The following is a 19,011-nucleotide window of genomic DNA, read 5'->3' on the forward strand; positions in this document are numbered from 1 at the left end:
AAACTTTCGTGTTCCATAGAGATCTCCCAATAAGAATAGGATCTATCTGTTTCAGTGATGGTTTGAGAACACAGAACTCTTTGAACTGGCTTTGGGTCCAGCTGTAGATTTGAATTTGATTCAGATCTTCTCCAGGACTCACTGCAGTGGTCTGCCCAATGAATTTGCTTCTGTGAGTCATCATGTGCACAGCACTTCTCAGGAGGCTTATGACATCCTTCTCTCCCTCCCAAAACAAGGTGGCAGAAAAAGAGCAGTCAAGGATTAAGGATGAGCAGGTAATGAAAGAGTATGGGATCAGGGCAATAAGAGGATTCTGTGTGAATGACCCAAAACCTGTGTTTACCTCGGGACATTTGCCCTTCTAATAGTGAATATTACAGGAATATACCTCCTCACACCATGTTGCTGTGATTGCTGATTATACTGGTAACAGACATTTAAATAGATTATTTTAGAATTATTCCTGTCTTTTCTGGGTTTAAACTATTCATTCTGGGAAACTTTAAAATAAACCAATGTTTTTTCTTTTGGTAGTTTAGTACTGTCCTTCTTGTACAGGCAGTCTGGTTTACCATTCACATATTGTATATACACAGGTACAGGAAAGTAGCTCAGAATGTGACACATGCAGTTTTGTTTTTAAAAGGTCTTTTTTGTGGAGTCTTGGCTTTCATGCATCATTGTATCCTTGTGTGGGACTGTCTTTGTGTAGACTGCATAGAAAGCCAGATCACATGTGTTAATGTTCTGGTCCTTTAAGAATCAGACAGACGCTGCAGCTAGGTAAAGAGGTTAATTTAAATATTGACGGAGATGGTCTTATCTAGACACTGATGGGAAAGAATCTAAACAAGAAAAGGTAGCTGGAAAATTCCTAAATTCACTTGAGGTTTCATAGCATCAATGCTGACTTTAAAAACCAGTACAGCATCTGATAAACCCAGAGAGAGATACCTCTGCTCTCTATATATCAATAATTATTTCAAGACAATATGTTAGACAAGTGTCAGAAAAGGGACAGGCAAAATACTTGTTAGGATGTCCCTGCTGATGGTCAGGTTGGCAAATTGATTGAAAAGAGCATTTGAAGAAAGTGAAAAAAATGCATGAATTTTCTCACGTCAGGCACCAATGAAATAATCTTGGAGACTCCATGAAGTTTATGTTCATGTTCATGAAGATCGCTGGTTACATTTAATTTGGGTGACATAAATTTGAAAGGATTTATGCCTCTAGATATAACAGTAAAAAATACAATTCAATAGTGTCTGGAACCTGGTGATTACATTTTTAAAGGAACATTGAGTTTGCAACTGACATTTAGATAAGAGAAGTTGAGACGGGGTAGAGAACAAATGTTGTCACACAACTGAACAGGAGCAGTGATGGTTCATAAATTTATTTTTGTCATACATTTCAATGATAGCAGCTTCCTGTGTGTACTTTAAATATTCCTTCTGCAGTGCAGGAGTTCCCACCCCAGTGGTGGAGATTGAGAAGGGGAAGCTGTGTAATAACACATACTTAAAAGCCTTTCTGTTTCCAGATGAATGTACAGAACAGGTGAAATAAGGACAGTAGAGTGCATTCTATTTTAATTTTTTTTTTTTACTTATTTTATTACTCAGTTAGTTAAAAACAGTCAAAAAATATTTTCCTTAAGGTGTGGTCCAAATTGTCAGCTTGTATAAATTTGCAGCTCTGGTAGAGAAGCTATCCCTTTGTATGAACAGAAAGCATACTTTGCTGCTGTGCAGCTTTGATTATGCCATCCAATTGTTGATTCACTCACTCCTTAAATGTTCCTTCAGTCAAATGTTTCAAGGAACTTTTGGCTGGGATTTTTCAAGGTGCTGTGTCCCTGAATATCTAATCTCTTTAAGAAGAAGAGCATTCCTTGTGGTGAATATATGATACTTGGGAAATACCTCCTCAGCCTTGTGAGAATGGCTTTGCCTGATGCTGAAGAGCAACTTGCCCTCTGCACTCCACCAGAAGTGTTATTTAAAGATCTGTAACCTACTTACTGTATCCAAACTCCACTGTCTTCTTTGAACTGCCCAGAGGATTTTCTGTTCTCAGCAGTGGAAGAAGTAACATCGAGGTGACAAATCTTACTTTAGATCTTCCTCGTCTGCATTATCTGAGAGCTGTTCAAATGAAGCCAAAGAATTACTTGTAGAATTATAGGACTCAGAAGATAATTGCTCCAGGGCAACACCCTTGGTGAGATCTGGCCATGTGGTCTTCTCCAGAGCTTTGTTCTCTTACTTCTAGGCAGCAGCCAGCTGGCCTCCCTTTGATGTGTACACCATCATTTAATTCCTAGATGTACCTTTCTCTGTGGAAATGTAGGCCAGAATTTTTGTTACATGACCAAGGCATGACACTGTGTTGTGATACTGCAGGAATCCTGAAAGCACGTGTTTTTCTTATCTGTAAGTTATATGGAATGATCCTGTCAAGACAGGATGTGTGTGTAGCTGTGTGGCTTTGAAGCCAGCATGCAACTGATTTTCTGTTTCCTTGTTCTCAGGTTCTCCTCTTGGTTGTGAAGCAGATTTTTCCAGATTTTGAGTTCATGTGGCTGGTGGAAGAAGCTAAGAAGAATCTGCCTTTGGAGCTGGATTTTCTCAATGAAGGCAGAAATGCTGAGAAGGTTGCTCATATGCTCAAAAACTTTGACTTCCTGAAGGTGAGGAAACATATTTCTCTCCATGTATGTGCATTAATAGTCTCTGTGTCTTTTGCCCTTCATTCACCAAGTGGAGGAACCATCAGAAGGGAAAATGGAGTTCAGCCCCTCTGTGTTGTTCGTCCTAGACTGCTTTGCTAATACAGACCAGAAAATGCCCTGAGACATGCTTTCTTCTTGTTTGTTTCCTGCTGAATGCACTTTGTTGGGTCAGGAGTGGTGGCTTGGGACCAGCAGTCACTGGAGCCTGCTGCTCATTTTCCCAAGTTTTCCTTCTGAATTTAATTTCCTTTTTCTTTCTGAACTTGTTCAGAGACTGTGAATTTGTCATTCTTTGCTGAGCCATCTGGTGGTACCTTTCCTTGGGCTCTATCTCAACTAAGGGCAAGAAATGGACATACAACAGAAAAGCTAGACTGAAACTGATGATGTCAAGTAATATTAAGGACATTTTGTATCTCATGAAGAAGCATATTCACATGAGTCCTTCCTACTGCAAAAAAACACATTCTCACCCTAGAATGGGACATTTATCCTTTTTACACATCTATGGCTAATGCATTCATGTTACTTCATACAGAAACCAAATTGCACTCATGTGTGGTCTTCCCCACTGATGCTTTTAGCCCACCTCCCCTGCCACATACTTAGGTCACTGATAAATGTCTCAAGTACAACCAGACATGTACACATCTCATTCTTGGAAAGACATAAGGCCACATCTTCAAAGTCACACATTCAGAAATCTTTTACTGACATACAAGAGACACAAACCTCCAGTGTGTGCTTTCTGGAAACACACATAGTGCCATGTTTGCAGTCACTGATGTGACTCTGCCCATGGCACATACAAAAAGGCAGCAAAAAACTCATCCTGTGGACCTTCCTGGATACACACTTCTAAATTAGCTTGTTCCCACTCCTGTTTATGCAGACATCCCAAGATAGCAGTGACAGAGGTCTGAAATAAGGTGAGTTTTTGTTAGGCTTTACAGGCTGATATATCCATTTTTCCTTGGTAAGGGATGTAATTCCCTGTTGCCTAATGCCAGCTTTGGAGCAGTCCTTTTGGAGCCCAGTAGCAGCAGTGGCCTTCCCATAGACACAGGCAGCTAAAAGCCACCACAGGGAAGGCCAGAGGCCAATGGTTCTGCTGAGTGGGCGGTCATCAGAAGTGATGCACCTTAGAGAGTGTGTCTGTTACAGCTGTAAGTAGCATACTGTGAAGTAAATCCCAATGGAGATGGCCAATCACCTCCTTGCTGGGGTAAGGAGCTATCATGATATCAATATGTGTAACAATAACAAATGACTTGAGATGGCTAAATAATGGATCCTCCTGTCTGACCTGCCAATTCAGAGACATGTTCATCACCTAAAAGCAACAGAAGAATTGGGCTTCTGTATCATAAATTTTCCTAAACATGCTAGAAAGCTGAGAAGTAGATTTTGTGCTGTGAACCTGTTTGAGCTTTTAAAGCCAGAGATAAATTATTTCCACACACAAGCATTAGAGCCAAACATCTGTGAGTAATTAAAAAAATCACTGAACAATTTGGCTATGATTGAGAGAGGCATCTCTGACAGCATGAATAGCACTTTACAAGCCCACTGACTTGCCTGTGTAAATCCTGAGACAAGACTGAGTGTCATCAGAAGTGATCTAAGGGATCAGCGAGCTAGATGGGATGGGGAACTGTTAGTTTCAGAGTTAGCAGGCTTTCTCATCTAACTGCAAAGAATGGGCATACAGAGAAGCTAAGAAGGCTGTGAGTGTCTGAATCTCCCTTGCTCCTAGTGGATCTATGGCATCAAAGTCTAAGCAAGGTTCACACGCAAAGTATACCGGGGTGTTGAATGATGGGACTGAGGGACATTGAAATTACTCAGCAAAGGATCCTTTGATCTAAAGTGGCACACACATGGTAAAGTAGAAGTGGTCTCTCTAGGACAGGAGCAGGAGGAAAGCAGATAATTTGTAAGGGATTGGGATATTGTCAATAGTTAAAAGCAGCAAATGCTTCTTGTTCAGGAGCTATAATGAGCTACAGTGGCCTGCCTGGTCATCCCCTGGTTTTGGTCAGTTGATGGACAACACCTCTTACCTCTTCCTGTCCTGCCCTAAGGTGCTAGTCCTGAGTCCATGGCTGAGTCAGGAGGGTGAGGAGAGGGTGGGGTGAGGAGAGGGAATTGTACAGCTGACTTACTATTTGCATGATCCAAAATTATTATGTCTGTTACAGTAATGGGGAGCACAGTAATGAGAGCAGAGCTCCCTTATGTCTTTGCTAAAATGTACATGTGTGGCTTCACCTATGTGCAAAAGCAGATTTGGGTAGATTGAGGGTTGGTCAGCACAGTAACATGAGGAATTTTGAAAGGGAATTCAGCAAAATAGCTCATGACAATAGGGACTTCAGCATGGGAGAAATGTGTCTGGAGAGGAAGGCTGGAAAATGGGGAGCCAGCCTGAGCAACACTTTTGTCACTGCCTCCCTGGATGACACCTGATCTCTTCTCTTGTACCTCACTCAGCTTGATCTACCACAGCTTGAATGAAAACTGCTTTGGCATTTTACACTCATTACTGTGTTGTTGGCAATAAGATAATTAAGGGTCTCACAGGGTTTCTGTGACAAGTCCCTTATTTGTGACACTCGATTTTTCTCCCAGTTCAATTGCAGATGGCCTAAGTATGCAGGGTTTGTCAGCTCAAAGGCATTCATGTTCCAAGGGGCACTGTGAAGATACAATTTATGACGATGGCTTATAATTTTTAAAGCTGCGTAAGTGGACCCTGTGCATAGCAAACAAGATGGAGCTCCTGTCTAAAGGAGCTGAGTGGGTGATTCAGAAACTTGCAATAGGTACTAGTTAAACATCCCAGCTAGAGGAGCTTACCAGCTAGAGCAGGTAAGAAAGGTATCTCAGACATCACTGGGAAGGGAGGTGGTCAGAATCCTGTAGAGCATGGTCAGAAATGTTACATGAGATCAGATCCTACTGTAGTTGAATTAGTGTATTATCCTTCTATACATTGCTGCTGTCCTGTGGAAGAGGCTGATAGGTGGATTTACCTCCCTTGTGCTCATCAAAAAGGCCAAGTCCTCGCTTCAGCTGCTTCCATTTTTACTCCTTTTCTGGAACTTGTGTAATATATTCTCCATCCTTTCCCAAGCTATTGCCTGACCTAACCCATCTGTTTCTGTTTCAGGTCCCCAGGATCTACTGGGATCTCTCCACAAGGCGTGTCCTTCTCATGGAGTTTATGGAAGGGGGACAAGTGAATGACAGGGCCTATATGGAGAGGAATGGCATCAACGTCAATGAGGTAGTTTCTCAGCCATCTTTGAAATGGGCAATGCAAAACTGATTTTGACCTTGATGCACAATGGTGGCTCAAAGGACAGGATGGGGTGGCACAGAAGAATAAGTACACACAGATGTGAACAGAACAGTCAATCTGAGAGATCTCAGTTCTTTGGAAAAGTACATAATCCCTTTTGAGGACTACTTCTCTGTAGGCTGCAGAGCTAGGAAGATCTTCAAGGAGACATAGGGAAAGATGACCATGCTCTTGCATTAAAGACACTCATGGTTTGTTCCAAGATGGAAGTTCCTGTTACCCTAAAGGAACAAATTCAGTTTTTGATTATTTTTGTCTCATGGACTTATTATATTAATCTCTCTTTATTAAGAGAGATTTGGAAAGTTTTGTCTGTAGCAAAATGTGGTCAGCTCCATTCATTTGGACAAGTGAGAGAGTTGTTTCTTTGAGAGTTTATCCTATACTTCTGATATAGGCAGAGGTGAAATCTAGCCCACGTGCTCATATAGAATAATCAATATTCCTCAAGTCTTTGGAGTCAGAAGGGCTTGTTTTGATGCATTTATGGAAGGGCTCTTGAGTAATATGTATTAAGATTTTGAGGTGGGCTTCCTCATCTCAGACAGCAGATCCATTTTGAGATCGAGGTAGTTAGCCTAGTGTAGCTCCCTGGGATTTTTGTTGAATTTTATCAGACTGCTGGAGATAGCACAGTTATAGAGAAACAGCTAATTTAATTTTTTCTAACTTGCAGAGGCTTTTGCTTGTGATAGGAGCAATGTAGAGTGAAAATTTCTGCTAATTTTTTTTTTTATCCATGCCTTTGGGAAGATTTTTTTGTGATGACTTGGCTCAATACATCCATGCAGCAGTGAAATAACGTATTTTTCTGAATCTGAGCTAGTCTCTAAATAATAGCTAAGCAGTAATTTTTAAAAAGTTGTCAACAGACTTCTACTGCCAAGTATAAGCCTCAGAGAGTTTCAGCCATCCATCAGTTAGAGGATGTTACTCAGCTCAGTGGTAGGACTGAATTTTCTTTCTTCCTTTCCTCTCCCCACCACCTGAAATTAATGATTAACTTTTATTGATTGCTAACAAAGCAAGGTAGAAAGGAGGGAATACCGAGCCAGTCAGAATCATATGATGGGAAAAGAGATCAGTTATTATGGCCATAGTAAGATGAGGTAGGGGCAGTGCACACCCCAGACTTCTCCTGTGGCAAGGTGCAGCAGATGGGAAAAAATATTGCTTAGGTTAATAATTGCTTGCTGCTGTTCCCCTGGGTAAAGGACTGCATGACATAGTTGGGAGATGAGCAAAAGGTAGCAGACCCTGAAAGGAGCATGAGGAGGGGGTGGCAACCCAGGTTTCAAAACTGTTATCTGGCTTATAATATGACAGCAATCTTGGCTTTCAAGAGATGCATTAGCTCCCTATAAATCACCTGAATATATTTATTTTAACAATCCCTCTGTCATTTTACTCCATTTTGTTTTACGGTGTGGAGGAAGAGGAGTCTTCACTAAGCAGGATTTCTTTTTTGTGACAATGCAGCCTTGAAAAGCAAGCTGAGCCTCTCTTCTCTAAATGGAAAGGATCCCTGAGGTGAAAGCTCCCTTCAAACCAGGTTACTGACATTTACTTAATACCGTCTGTAGCAGGATTATCATTAAAGCTGCCCAAAAGCACATTAATCTCTCTGGATCCGTCCAAGTGCTGGATTGTAATGGCATTTAATCAGAGAAGGCTTTGATTTCTAAAGACAAGTGCAAACATTGAAATATCTGTCTGTGGAACAGTTACTTATTCATGTTCAAGTGTACTTGTACACTGTAGTGTAGCTGAGGAGGAACATGCAACTGGGATATTGACAGTGACAGGGAAATCTGAATAGAGGAGTTACCAAGAATGAGCTGGCAAGAATTTTAAGGGAAGATTAGAACATGGCAGGGCTAAGAAGGGGGCATCTGGAAACAGGGCTCTTTCTGCTTTAAAACACAATAACGTTTGCAGTCTTGGTTAGGAAGGTATATTTGAAAGAAGTGGGTAGAGCATGGAAGAGAGAAAAATTAGACTGAGGGGCTCTCAAGGGGTTTGTAGCATACTGTATACAGGAGGAAAAGAAGGGCAGCAAGGCTACTTAGAGCATGGATTTTTAAAGATTCCAAATGACACAAACATTCCTTTTGTATCCATTCTGATTATACGTGATTATTTTGTATTTGTATACAAATCTTAACAATATCTTTGGTCTGCCACATGGGCTCTCTGTGTCCTCTTCGTGAGCTCTCTGCCTGACTCTGCAGAGGCTGCTGTGTCAGCTGGCTCTAGGACCTGTGGAGCTTTCAGATGTGCTCATGGTATATGCTGTATAGCCTCAAACTAACCAGCCAGCTCAGGTAGCCAAGTGAAGAGTCCCTGTGATCAGTCTGATTTGCTTTTGAGTTAGGGAATGGAAAAGATGCCATGTACTTCAGCTTGCTAAGAGCCTGGTCACAAGCCATGGTTGATTCAGAAGTCAGAAAAGTGTTTTGTCCAGCTGAGAATTGAAAGCAAACAGCTAAGGTACTTAAGATGAGCTAATGTGTGCAATTATTGCCATCTGTTACTCCATCCTACTGTGTTGTTTTTCTTCTTTCTGTTACTAAGTGGATTCTTCATTGAAACAGTATCTCATAGCTCGATAAAGAGCCCAGTACCTTCCTCTAGCTGATGGCTTTGCAACTTGAAATACGCTTTCAGCGTGGGATTTACCCTTCTGCCAAGAGTCAGAAGCTGTAGCTCTGTAGCTGCTAAAATTTAAGTGGGATTTCCCAGGGTGGGATCCTTTTGTCAGCAGTGGAAACCTCTCATGTCTCAAGTATTTGTGCTTATAACACTCAAGTGTTAGATTAAGCAGAGCATAGAGAAGAACACTGTTTCTAGAGAAAATGGCTATTCTTGCTCTTTGCACTTACTTAGTCTGGGGAGAGGTTTCTTTGCAGATTCTCTTACATTTCATCTTGTCTGAAGCTTAGTGAAATTCACAAGGCACTGATAAGCAGGAGTAGTGACCTCTGGTATTTTCAGCTTTTGAACTGTGCACAGACACCAGATAAAAGAGTTAAATTATACACAGACCTGTTTCTTACTGAAAGTTGGTATTGAGCATTGATGTCAATCAATTGCTTAAGACTCAACAAGATGCTTTACATTAAATCCAACAAAATACAACTGCATTTAAAACCAAGGGAAATTATCCCCATGGTCATTTTGGGTCTGACAGTGATGCAAGAAACAATAAAAAGCCAATGACTAGCTTCTCTAGCTGTACCCTTTTGAGAATCTGTGTAAACTTGATGAGTCCCGCAGTTCCCTGGGTGGGTGAATCAGAGTATTTCTCCCCACTTACATGCCGTGGAAGATGGAGCATTGAGCATGAAAATAATTTCCTGAGTCCCCAGCAGAGAATACAGGGCATGCTGGGAGTGCACTCCAGGAGTCCTAACAAGTATTCCTGTATCTTCAGAATATCAAGTGTCTTCAGACATCATCTTGCTGTGATGCTAGATAGTAATAGATGCTGCATAGTAAAGTATTGCCTAACAGAGCACTTTTGATCCTCACAAGTGGATCACAGAGTGTGAAATCAGATCTCTTGTGTGACCACCCTAATCTGATCTACTATGGATCAGAGCCATTTCAAAGCAGAGGCAGAGAAAGCTTCAAATTGTGGCTATTCTCCGTCTACACCCTTTTTAAATTTGACACCAGTTTAATTGGCCAGAATTGCCCTAGCAGGATTAAGCAAAACCTTAGACAATGGCTGTAATAACAATGAAAGCAAGCAAAAACCCAATACAGTCTTCAATCCAATTAACCTTCGATTAAGGTTCCAAAATCAATGCTATTATTTTGGCCGGAGGAGGTAATATTGAGCCCTGAGAAATGAGCTGCACAACGACCTTTACTTTTAATGAGATCAATAGAAGTTAGTGTCGCCATCTCTTAAAATAATTGGCAAATATTACAGCCAAATTAAGGCCAGAGACTAGTATCTGCTCCTGATCTAAAGAGACAGTCACAGATGGAAGTGGGATGGGAAGGGATGATGCCCTATCAGGCAGTTTCATCTAGGACTTATCAGGGGCAGGCAATGAGATCATCTCTACAGGACCATGACACAGTTTTCTTCTTTTTCTTTTTCTTTTTCTTTTTCTTTTTCTTTTTCTTTTTCTTTTTCTTTTTCCTCATGTCAGCTAGAGTCATAGAACCAGAACCACTCCAGATTGCTCACAAGCCCAGGAGAGTATCAGTGACTTTCCCTAGATAACCCAGGCTGGTTTGTTATGTTGCATTATGTCATGCTATCCATGAGCATGATGTATGTGCTTTTCACTGTAGGAATACTCAAACTCAAATTTGCATTCATTCTTTCTTTTCTGAGAGGTTTCCTGCTAACTCTTGTGTGTTGGTGTTTTTAAAGATACTCACTTGTAATGAACCTTCTAGAGTTTTGTTACTGTCACATTGCTCTGTCAGCGGGTGTGCCGATTGGTTGAGGGGGAGAGTTGCATAGAGGGTCAAGAGTGACAGGTTGTCTAGGCTTTCAAAACTGATAGCAGCAACATATTGTGGCTGTATACATATATCACTGCTGGTACCTGCTCTACAGCTTGGGATCCTCTGAGTTAGTTGACAGAAATGCAGTAGGTGTACTTGCTAAAATACTTGGTACAGTGGATATGACTCCATTAATGAGAATTAATGGATTAGTAGGGAAATTGAAAAGTAGGTAAGAAACTCACAGAAGCAATGCGATTTGCTCTTCAAACAGATCTCATTAAACAGGTTGGTGATGACCTCAACACAAACAGAACTGTATCAAGGAGATTGTTGATGACACCAAGCTGGGATATCTGCCATTGTAGAGGAGTATTGTAAATGCAGGTGAACTCAGTGGGAAGAAATGATGATGGCTGACTCCAGTTCAGAAGGCTGAATGATTTCTTTATTATAACTATGCTATAATACATTAATATACTATTTAAAGGAGATACTAAAACTACATGTCTACTTTCTCTAACTACCATATCTAACTACAACTCATGACCCTGTTCGCGAGAGTCCAGACACAGGTGGATCTGATTGGCCATCAGGCTCAAACAATTCTCACCAGAATCCAATCAAGCAATCACCCCAGGTAAACAATTCTCCAAACACATTCCACATAGGAAAAACGAGGAGCAGAAATAGAAATTGTTTTCTCTTTCTTTCTCTCTGTGTACTTCTATGAAAAATCCTGAGAGAGAGAGAAATGTGCTTACCACAGAAGAGGACCAGAGTAACAATAGCACTTGTTGGCCTTGAGGACTGAAGTGGTAAAAAGGAATAAAAAGGAGCAATGTCAAGTGAAAAGTCAGATTGAGTAGGTAAAAAGCACTTCATGTGCTTATGTTGCTCTGAAGTTCGGCTGTTATACATGTATCTGTCACTCCATTGCTTGATTGTTGTCAGCCATCTGTTTATTCCTCAGGTCCGTTTTTTTCAAAATGAAAACATTGGGCTGAAAATGCATGATTTGCCTGACATGGTGTCACATAATTTGGCAATGGCAGGCTGGTATTTGCATTGACTGGTAAGACCACAGGCTCATTTGGTGACTGTAGTCATCATGTTCTGCTGCACCACAGACAGGCAAATTTAACTTCTTTTAGGCAATAACACACCTGGCAGCAATAGGCAGGGACATGCCTCTGGCCAGACCCAGAGCCTGATGTCATCCTGATATATCAAGCTAAACTCTGCTTGCAGATCAATGTAGTTTTTGTTCTTATGTTTACACCTAAATTATGCCATTCATGATTACACCTGCTTTTTCCTGGTTGTATATCTTGTAGCATATACAGAACAAGAGGTACTTATGCTTCCTTGCTATTCAAACCTCCTAACTGGTAGACTGTTCTTCCTCTGTCATTCCTTAGCTAACTTCGGAATCTTCAGCTTTTTTAATCTTTATCCCAAGTAAATGCCTCCTGCATCCTACTCATTTATTTGCTTTCTCTGAACTCCCTCTGTGTAGTCTGCATCTCTTGAGTTAATGAGGTATCTGGAAGTGAATGCAGAATTCCAAGACTGATTATTATTTTTTTACAGTGTGCAGCAGAACTATGCTGGGGAACACTGGTAATGATAAAGACCTTGTTTTGTTGGATGAATAAACAGGGAAAGGACTGATGACCTCTCTGTGTCATAACAAAAAGCCTGTGTGTTAACTATGGTCTTTGCTTCTGTAAATCATTGCAACCTTTTTTCTAATTTGTGATGCACCTTCACCCTGAGGTCTTACATAGCCTAAATGCATGTTGAATTCCTCCCTTCTCCTGAGCAGAGGTTTTCATAAGTCTGTTTTCTCATTTTACCTAGCTGTGTTCTTCCAAAGTGAGTTCTGTAGTTATTATTTATCCAGTGGCCTTCTCAATAAGGGTGGAATAAGGGCCTGAAGTGACAAGGCACACTACTGAAGAATTAATGTATATAAAGGTTTTGTGTTTTTTTCCTAAACTTTTTCTGAAGAAATGTTGACTTCCTTTGTCTGAATTATGATGATAGGTCACTATTCACATACTACACTTTAAGACCTAGACTGTAAAGCTTCCTATTTTGTTTAGAATTTGATAGTATTGTTGCTTTCTATCTTAATTTATTTTGTATCCTATTTTAGAGGTATGACAACAGACAAAATTATGTGAAAATACATTATTATGCACCACAGCTCCATGGTAAATTTTTTCTGAAAGTGAAGACTGTATATATGCTTGCATCATAAATCCCTGTAATATATCTTCTATATGCTAATGAAATAGTACAGAATACATTCATATGTCTTAAAGAAGTCATAAAGCTTAGTTGAAGATACTGGAGATACTCAAGGTTATATGTTGAAGAATAGGTAAATATAAGAACAGCAGGGTAGAGCGAGAGGATGAGGATCTTGCGGTGAACATTGTCTTCTACCCATGACCCAGCCTGTGAGTCTGAGCAGAACTATGACACCTCTATTTTCATGGGAGGATGGGAAGATGGAGCTCAAGCTGCTTTTGTGTTGCATTATGGGCTGCAAGAGGCTATGACCATAGATCTATTTAGTTGCTTTTCTGTTGATGGTGACTCAGGAGGGGGGACCATCTCTGCATCTGGAACTTGCTCTGCCATATCAGAAGATACTGTTAATGAGGGTGGCATGGATAACCTGGTGAGAGGTGTTTTTGTAGGATCCTAGGATATTTGGGTTTGGAAGGGAACCTCGGGTAGGTTTCTATCAAATCTCCTTCTAAGGCAGGGTCAGTTATGAGGTCTCACGTCATAACTGTTAGCCAGTCAGGTCGTTAAAACCTCTAAGGATGGAGATTGCATACCCCTTCAGCCATGACCAATCAATAGGTTTGCAGAACTGCCAGCCCTTGTCTGGACTTGTGTTCAATGGGTATGAGGCATCGCGTTGGGCCCTAGATTGTCCCCAAGTCCTCATCTTCTAAAATTCTGTGTTTTTCCATGCTCTTGGAGGACAAGCAGCTGAGACAGTGAGGGCCGAATGTGGTTAGCCCAGTGTGTGCACCAGTGTCAGGGTTGATGCTGTGATCAGTCATAATGTCTGAGTCCATTCCTTCTGGTATATGGGTCCCTAGGAGGCTTTGTGAATGAGTTACATGGTGGGTTTAAAACAGACTATTTGGCATGTCCTTGGACTGTCAGCAAGGGCTACTCAACTCATATGAGATCACAGCACCTGGTACTTTGGTCCTGTCTAATTTTAGAGCTTGCCAATCAAAGAGACTTGTAACAGTCACTTCATGGCTCTGGTGATCTCTGCTGGTGATTCAGAAGGGAAGCATCACTCCTCTTAGTCAGTACTTAAAATAACACCTGCATGGTGTTGGGGAAGCTGCACTACAGGAGATCACAGGACTGTGCTGTTCTGTCTGTGTGGGTGATTCACCATGGGGTGGGCCAGCATTCATATGATTCAGTAGTGGTTCCAGGTCCCACCTGAGGGACAGAGGATGGTTTCACCTGATCCTACCACTGTCCCTGTTGGTATGCTGCAGGAAGGGTTCTTGTTCTTTTTCCTCATTTGTAGTTACTTGGTCACTAATCATAGTGAATGCTTTTCTCAAGTGGCCACATTTCAGAGGTGGGTAAAGCAAGCCCTTTGTTATCTGTCTGGTTTTCTGCAGGATGAGCTGTCATTACTATCCCTGTTACCTCTTCTACCACCTCTGCTTATGGGGACAGCTGCCAGTTTGCTGCTTACAGAGTGTGTCTGGAGATATGCTTGGAATAATTTATAACAACTGTCTTTTAATTGCTTGTTCAGCACTCTGCTGGGAGCACTGCACCTCTTGGGATGGCAGGGAGGGCTGGTGGTGAGATGGCAGGGCAAGGCTGCTGTGTTAGTGCATGACAGGGGATTGATCTCATGCCCTGGGGATGTTTGCTTTCTCCCAGGAGGTTTGTAACTTTAATAACATCTCTTGGTGATAAAGAACAGTAGTATGGAGGGACACAGCAGTGACAGGATCTTTTAAACAGCTTTTCTGTGCTTCTTCATCTCCACAGACATTGCAAATCAGATTAGCATGGGTCTGAAGAAAGGAAGAAGGAAAGTGGGGGACAGTGTGATGGAGGGAGGGGAGACGGAACCCGTATTCATGTTGGTGGGCAGACTGACTGGCTGATTCTCCCCTCACCCCTTCTCCATTGTGTCCTGCTGCCATTCATGGATGGAAACACCTGAGTCTTCTTCTAAGCAGTCTCACCCACCTCAGCAGCAATTTCCCTGCCTTCCCTGTGAATGCCTGTCTGCCACTATCTGCTGTCCCACTTTCCTCCTCATTACCAGAATCCCCATTCCTATCCACAAGTATGCTAGATAAGTGTCTTTAAATAACCTGTGATCCCACAAACACCTTCCTGATGTTCCCTGAATGCCCTGGACCACCCTGCTACCTGCAGATGCCAGCAGCCACCATGTGCCTCCATCAGTGTGAGGAACTGCAGGAGCTCTGCATGGGGATATGAGCATATACAGATCCTTGCTTCCTGGGTTGTCACACAGAGGCTGCCTCCCCTCCCTGGCAGGCACCCTACTGTGGGTGGCAGTGCGTGACCACCTCTTGTCTCTTCACAGATCTCTCGCAACCTGGGGAAGCTCTACAGCGAAATGATCTTTGTGAATGGTTTTGTGCACTGTGACCCACACCCAGGCAATGTGCTAGTGAAGAAGTGCCCAGCCTCTGGCAAGGCTCACATTATCCTCCTGGATCATGGGCTCTACCAGGTACATAGGTTTGAGGGGCTTCTGGGGCCTTGTGAGGCTGCCTTTGGGCATCAGCTGCAGCTTTGCCCCTCTAAGCACATATGAATAAGTTTTTCCTAATACTTCCATAATCCTCTAATGATATTTTTTGATTCTGAAATGGAGAATAGGGCAAAGGTAAGGGATAGAAGACTTTTCCTCCTATTTCCTGTCCTCTGTGGGCTTCTGGGAACCATGTCTCCCTTCCCAGGTGCTGAGCGAGTCATTCCGCATGGACTACTGCCGCCTTTGGCAGGCCCTCATCAAGGCCGATATGAGGAGCGTGCAGAAGTACAGCCGGCAGCTTGGGGCAGGGGATTTGTATCCTCTCTTTGCCTGCATGCTGACTGCCAGATCTTGGGAGTCTGTCAACAGGGGAATTGACCAGTCACCAATCTCTGCCAGCGAGGTAGGTCCTGTGTGTCCTTCCCCAGTGTGTACCCTTGCTTCCCCTCAGTACCTTTCTATGTTGAAATCACTTGCACCATTGATAGTACAGCAGTGCTGGGCAACCCCTGGCAGCTCTGTAGGAATTTCTGCATTGATAGCTGATCTAGAAAAAGCCAGGATTCCTTCTGCAATATGTTTTATAGTGGCTAAATTTAATTTCCCAGATTCACGTGTCATGGGCTGCTTAAATTTTGTATAATATTTTAATACCTAAATATTCACTGTTTAAGGCTGGGGAAACATTAGTGTGTTGTCCTTTTCTTAAAAAACTGTTGAATGCAGCTGTATAGAAAACCGTCAAGGAGGTTGGGATAAGGTACAGAAAGTATAAAGGTTTAATGGGAAGACATGAGAAGGATAGTGCATTATCACTATTCATGTAAATGACTATCAGCACTGATATAAACTCCTAAAAAAACCTGGAAATTACCTCCCAATCAAAAACCCTATTAACTTGGAGTCAAGGTTGCTTAACTGCAGATACTGTCAGCTCAATCACTACAAATCTGGGAAATTGCCACTTACATTTTTCACCCTTTCATATCCACATGTGCTGGGATCCTTCTCACACCTCCTTGCACACCTGATACACACAATACCCCACCTTAAGAATTGTAGCAGCCCTTCCAGTTGTGCTGTTTCTAGAGAAGAACATAAAGTGGTGAGATTCAGGCAATGGACGAGTGTCTGTAAGTAGAAGTGTGTTGTATCCTATAGTTTGCTTTTATCTGCACACATCTGTAGTAGAGCAGATGAAATTCATTTGAGTAGTGTTATAATATTGTCCTATGAAATTCTCTTCTAAAAGTTTCCTCATTTTGATGGACGTGGCAGAATTTGCTGTACTGGCTTGCCATTTTCCGTAGCAATGAGTAGGTCAGATACCTTGGGTATCTGAGTTAATTTTCTGCACATCAGAAATAATATGTCTGTCTAATAGATCTGTTCTTGATCTGGTGAGTTCTGGAGCTGGTAGCTGCAGAAAAAAATTCAGCGATGCCAAAGCAAATTGGCACAGCACTGACTCCAATACTACAAGGCCAATGTTGAATCTGAGTTAGTGAGCAATGTTTATTCCCAACTTGCTTGTGAAGGTTATGCCAGATGTGTAGCTGCAGCTACGTGGTACCCTGTGTGTGCTAATGAACTTTGTCATTGAGTTGAATTGCATGTAAGGAACCAGCTCTGTTGTCTTTGTCTACAGGACACGATTAATGCTGAAACTAGATAATCCTGCAGCAGATAATGGGGAGCTGAGCAGATTTGCTGTGGCATTAGGAAATGAGCTGCTGCTTGCCCTTACTTTAGAGGTGAATTTGAAAGATTTTATCAGCAGCAAGAGCTGAGCGCTGTGTAGGCAGGTACCATCAGTGCAGAGCTCCAGAGAGTGTGCTTGAGGATGCATCAACATGACAATGAAGCAGAATCTTATCTGTAGTGCTGTACTCAGTCTGGGACGATGCGTCTTGAGAAAGGTTTGATGAAACTGGAGCAAGTCCAGTAGGAATCTACAAGGACTAGTGGCCAAGCAGATGCAACCCAAGGGGTAAGTCTGTAGGTTAGAAAAAAATCTGGAAAAGGCAGGTCAGGAAGAGTTGTAGAACTGATCTTCTAGTTTCTTAAAGAGTGCTGAAAACAGGACAAGCAGTCATGGGTTTAAATTCACCTAAACATGAAAAAAGCCAGATCTAGTGGCAAAGCAGTGAAATGCCAGTGCAGATGGTCTGGGGAGGTTTTGATTCATGTTACTGGAGAGTTTTAGGTGCAGGCTGGGCAAATGTAAGTGGGTTGCCATAGGTATAGTTGCTCCTGCCTTAAGCCAGTACCAGGCAGCTGATTGCTCAGTGTGGCTGCTAGCCTCATCTCATCTGATTTAATGATGTCTTTTGCTGCATCCTGCAGCAGTCTCAGCAACTGCAGCCAAGGGGCTTTTCTCAGGTCCTGAGGCTTAGCTTATTTCTTCCTCTGCACACAGGCTTTGCCCTTGACAGAAAGTGACAGTTCTGATGACTGATCATGTGGTTGTTTTGTGATGTGGACAAGCAGCTGGAGCTAAAAATAAAAGCAAAAGAAATAGAAAAGAAAGCCTATGTCTGGAAAATAATGTAAGCTCTGCAATGATGCTGGCTGAGGAAAGGGATAAGAGATAATCAGGGAGGAATTTTCTGCCAACAAACAATGGAACAAAACAACATTTAGGAGGGCTAAGCATCTTCTTGCTGAAGCCTTATGTATCTGGTCAGTGATGGAGGCAGGAGGACACAAAGATTTGTTTGTCAGCAGCAACCATGGTGGTGTGAGCTGTGTACATCTCTGACCATTATGACCTGCACACTCAGTTTGTGTAGGTCTGTTCCTTTAGAATAAGTTTGAAGTTCATAAAGAGTGTGAGGTCCCACATCATGCAATATAGGCCATCCCTCATTCCAGTAGAGAGAAGGCTTTAGAGCCGTCATTTCCCACAAAGGAGCCTTCTTCTTTTATGAAGTTATTTACTGCCACCCTATATGTGTCCTCCTGGATTTTGGAGATTTCAGATGTTCCAGGGACTTATCTTTGGGATTCATGTCATGGCCTCTGTAGGAAGAGGTAGGGACATGGTGTGCCTATAGGATCAGCTCCCAGCTACACTGTGCCACGTTTATTGGGATGGTGAGGGAACTCTCAGATCTAAAAACATGAAGAGGCACTGCTGATTGTTTTGCATGCTCTGGTGGCTTGTATTTGGAGAGGAGCTCATCTTAAATGGCTCAGGCTGTAGTCCCTAAGTTATCACTGGATTCTTTCAGTAGGCAACGTGTTGGAATCTGGAGAACCAGAGAAAATGAAGGATTGCCTTGAACTTACACTCTTTCCTTAATTATCTGCTACTGGCTGCTGTCATACAGGATATAGATCTAGATCAGACAGATGACAATTTGATGATTTTTGATCTGTTGCATTAACATGATGCTTAACTGCATAATGTTTTTCTTACCTCTGCTGAATTGTGTTGAGGACAGAGGACTAAATTAGGCCTTGGAAATGGCTTCATCAATATAGCATAGAGCCATGAGTTGCATGGAGCAGTGAAGAGCAAGCAGCTTGGTTGTCTTTGCAGCATGCCTCTACCTTCCTGAACAATTCTGCTACCTGCAACTCAGTCAGTTTTGGGGCTGATGAGGTGACAAGTCTCCAAGGGCAGTATTGAGATGT

At 42.2% G+C, this 19,011-nt stretch overlaps 1 protein-coding gene across 13 annotated transcripts in view; it reads left to right on the forward strand.

The window, feature by feature from the left end:
• Nucleotides 1–19,011, forward strand: part of ADCK1 (aarF domain containing kinase 1) — a 106,886-nt gene that overhangs the window by 50,859 nt on the left and 37,016 nt on the right. For all 13 annotated transcript variants that reach the window (XM_085580592.1, XM_085580596.1, XM_021542837.3 and 10 more), the window contains 4 exons: nt 2,540–2,698; nt 5,913–6,029; nt 15,199–15,348; nt 15,578–15,775. In XM_085580592.1, coding sequence (XP_085436718.1) covers nt 2,540–2,698; nt 5,913–6,029; nt 15,199–15,348; nt 15,578–15,775 — 624 coding nt within the window. The remainder of the gene's footprint in view (nt 1–2,539; nt 2,699–5,912; nt 6,030–15,198; nt 15,349–15,577; nt 15,776–19,011) is intronic.

The sequence above is a fragment of the Lonchura striata genome, chromosome 5, assembly GCF_050655825.1.
Source record: "Lonchura striata isolate lonStrDom1 chromosome 5, ASM5065582v1, whole genome shotgun sequence".
Lineage (NCBI taxonomy): Eukaryota > Metazoa > Chordata > Aves > Passeriformes > Estrildidae > Lonchura > Lonchura striata.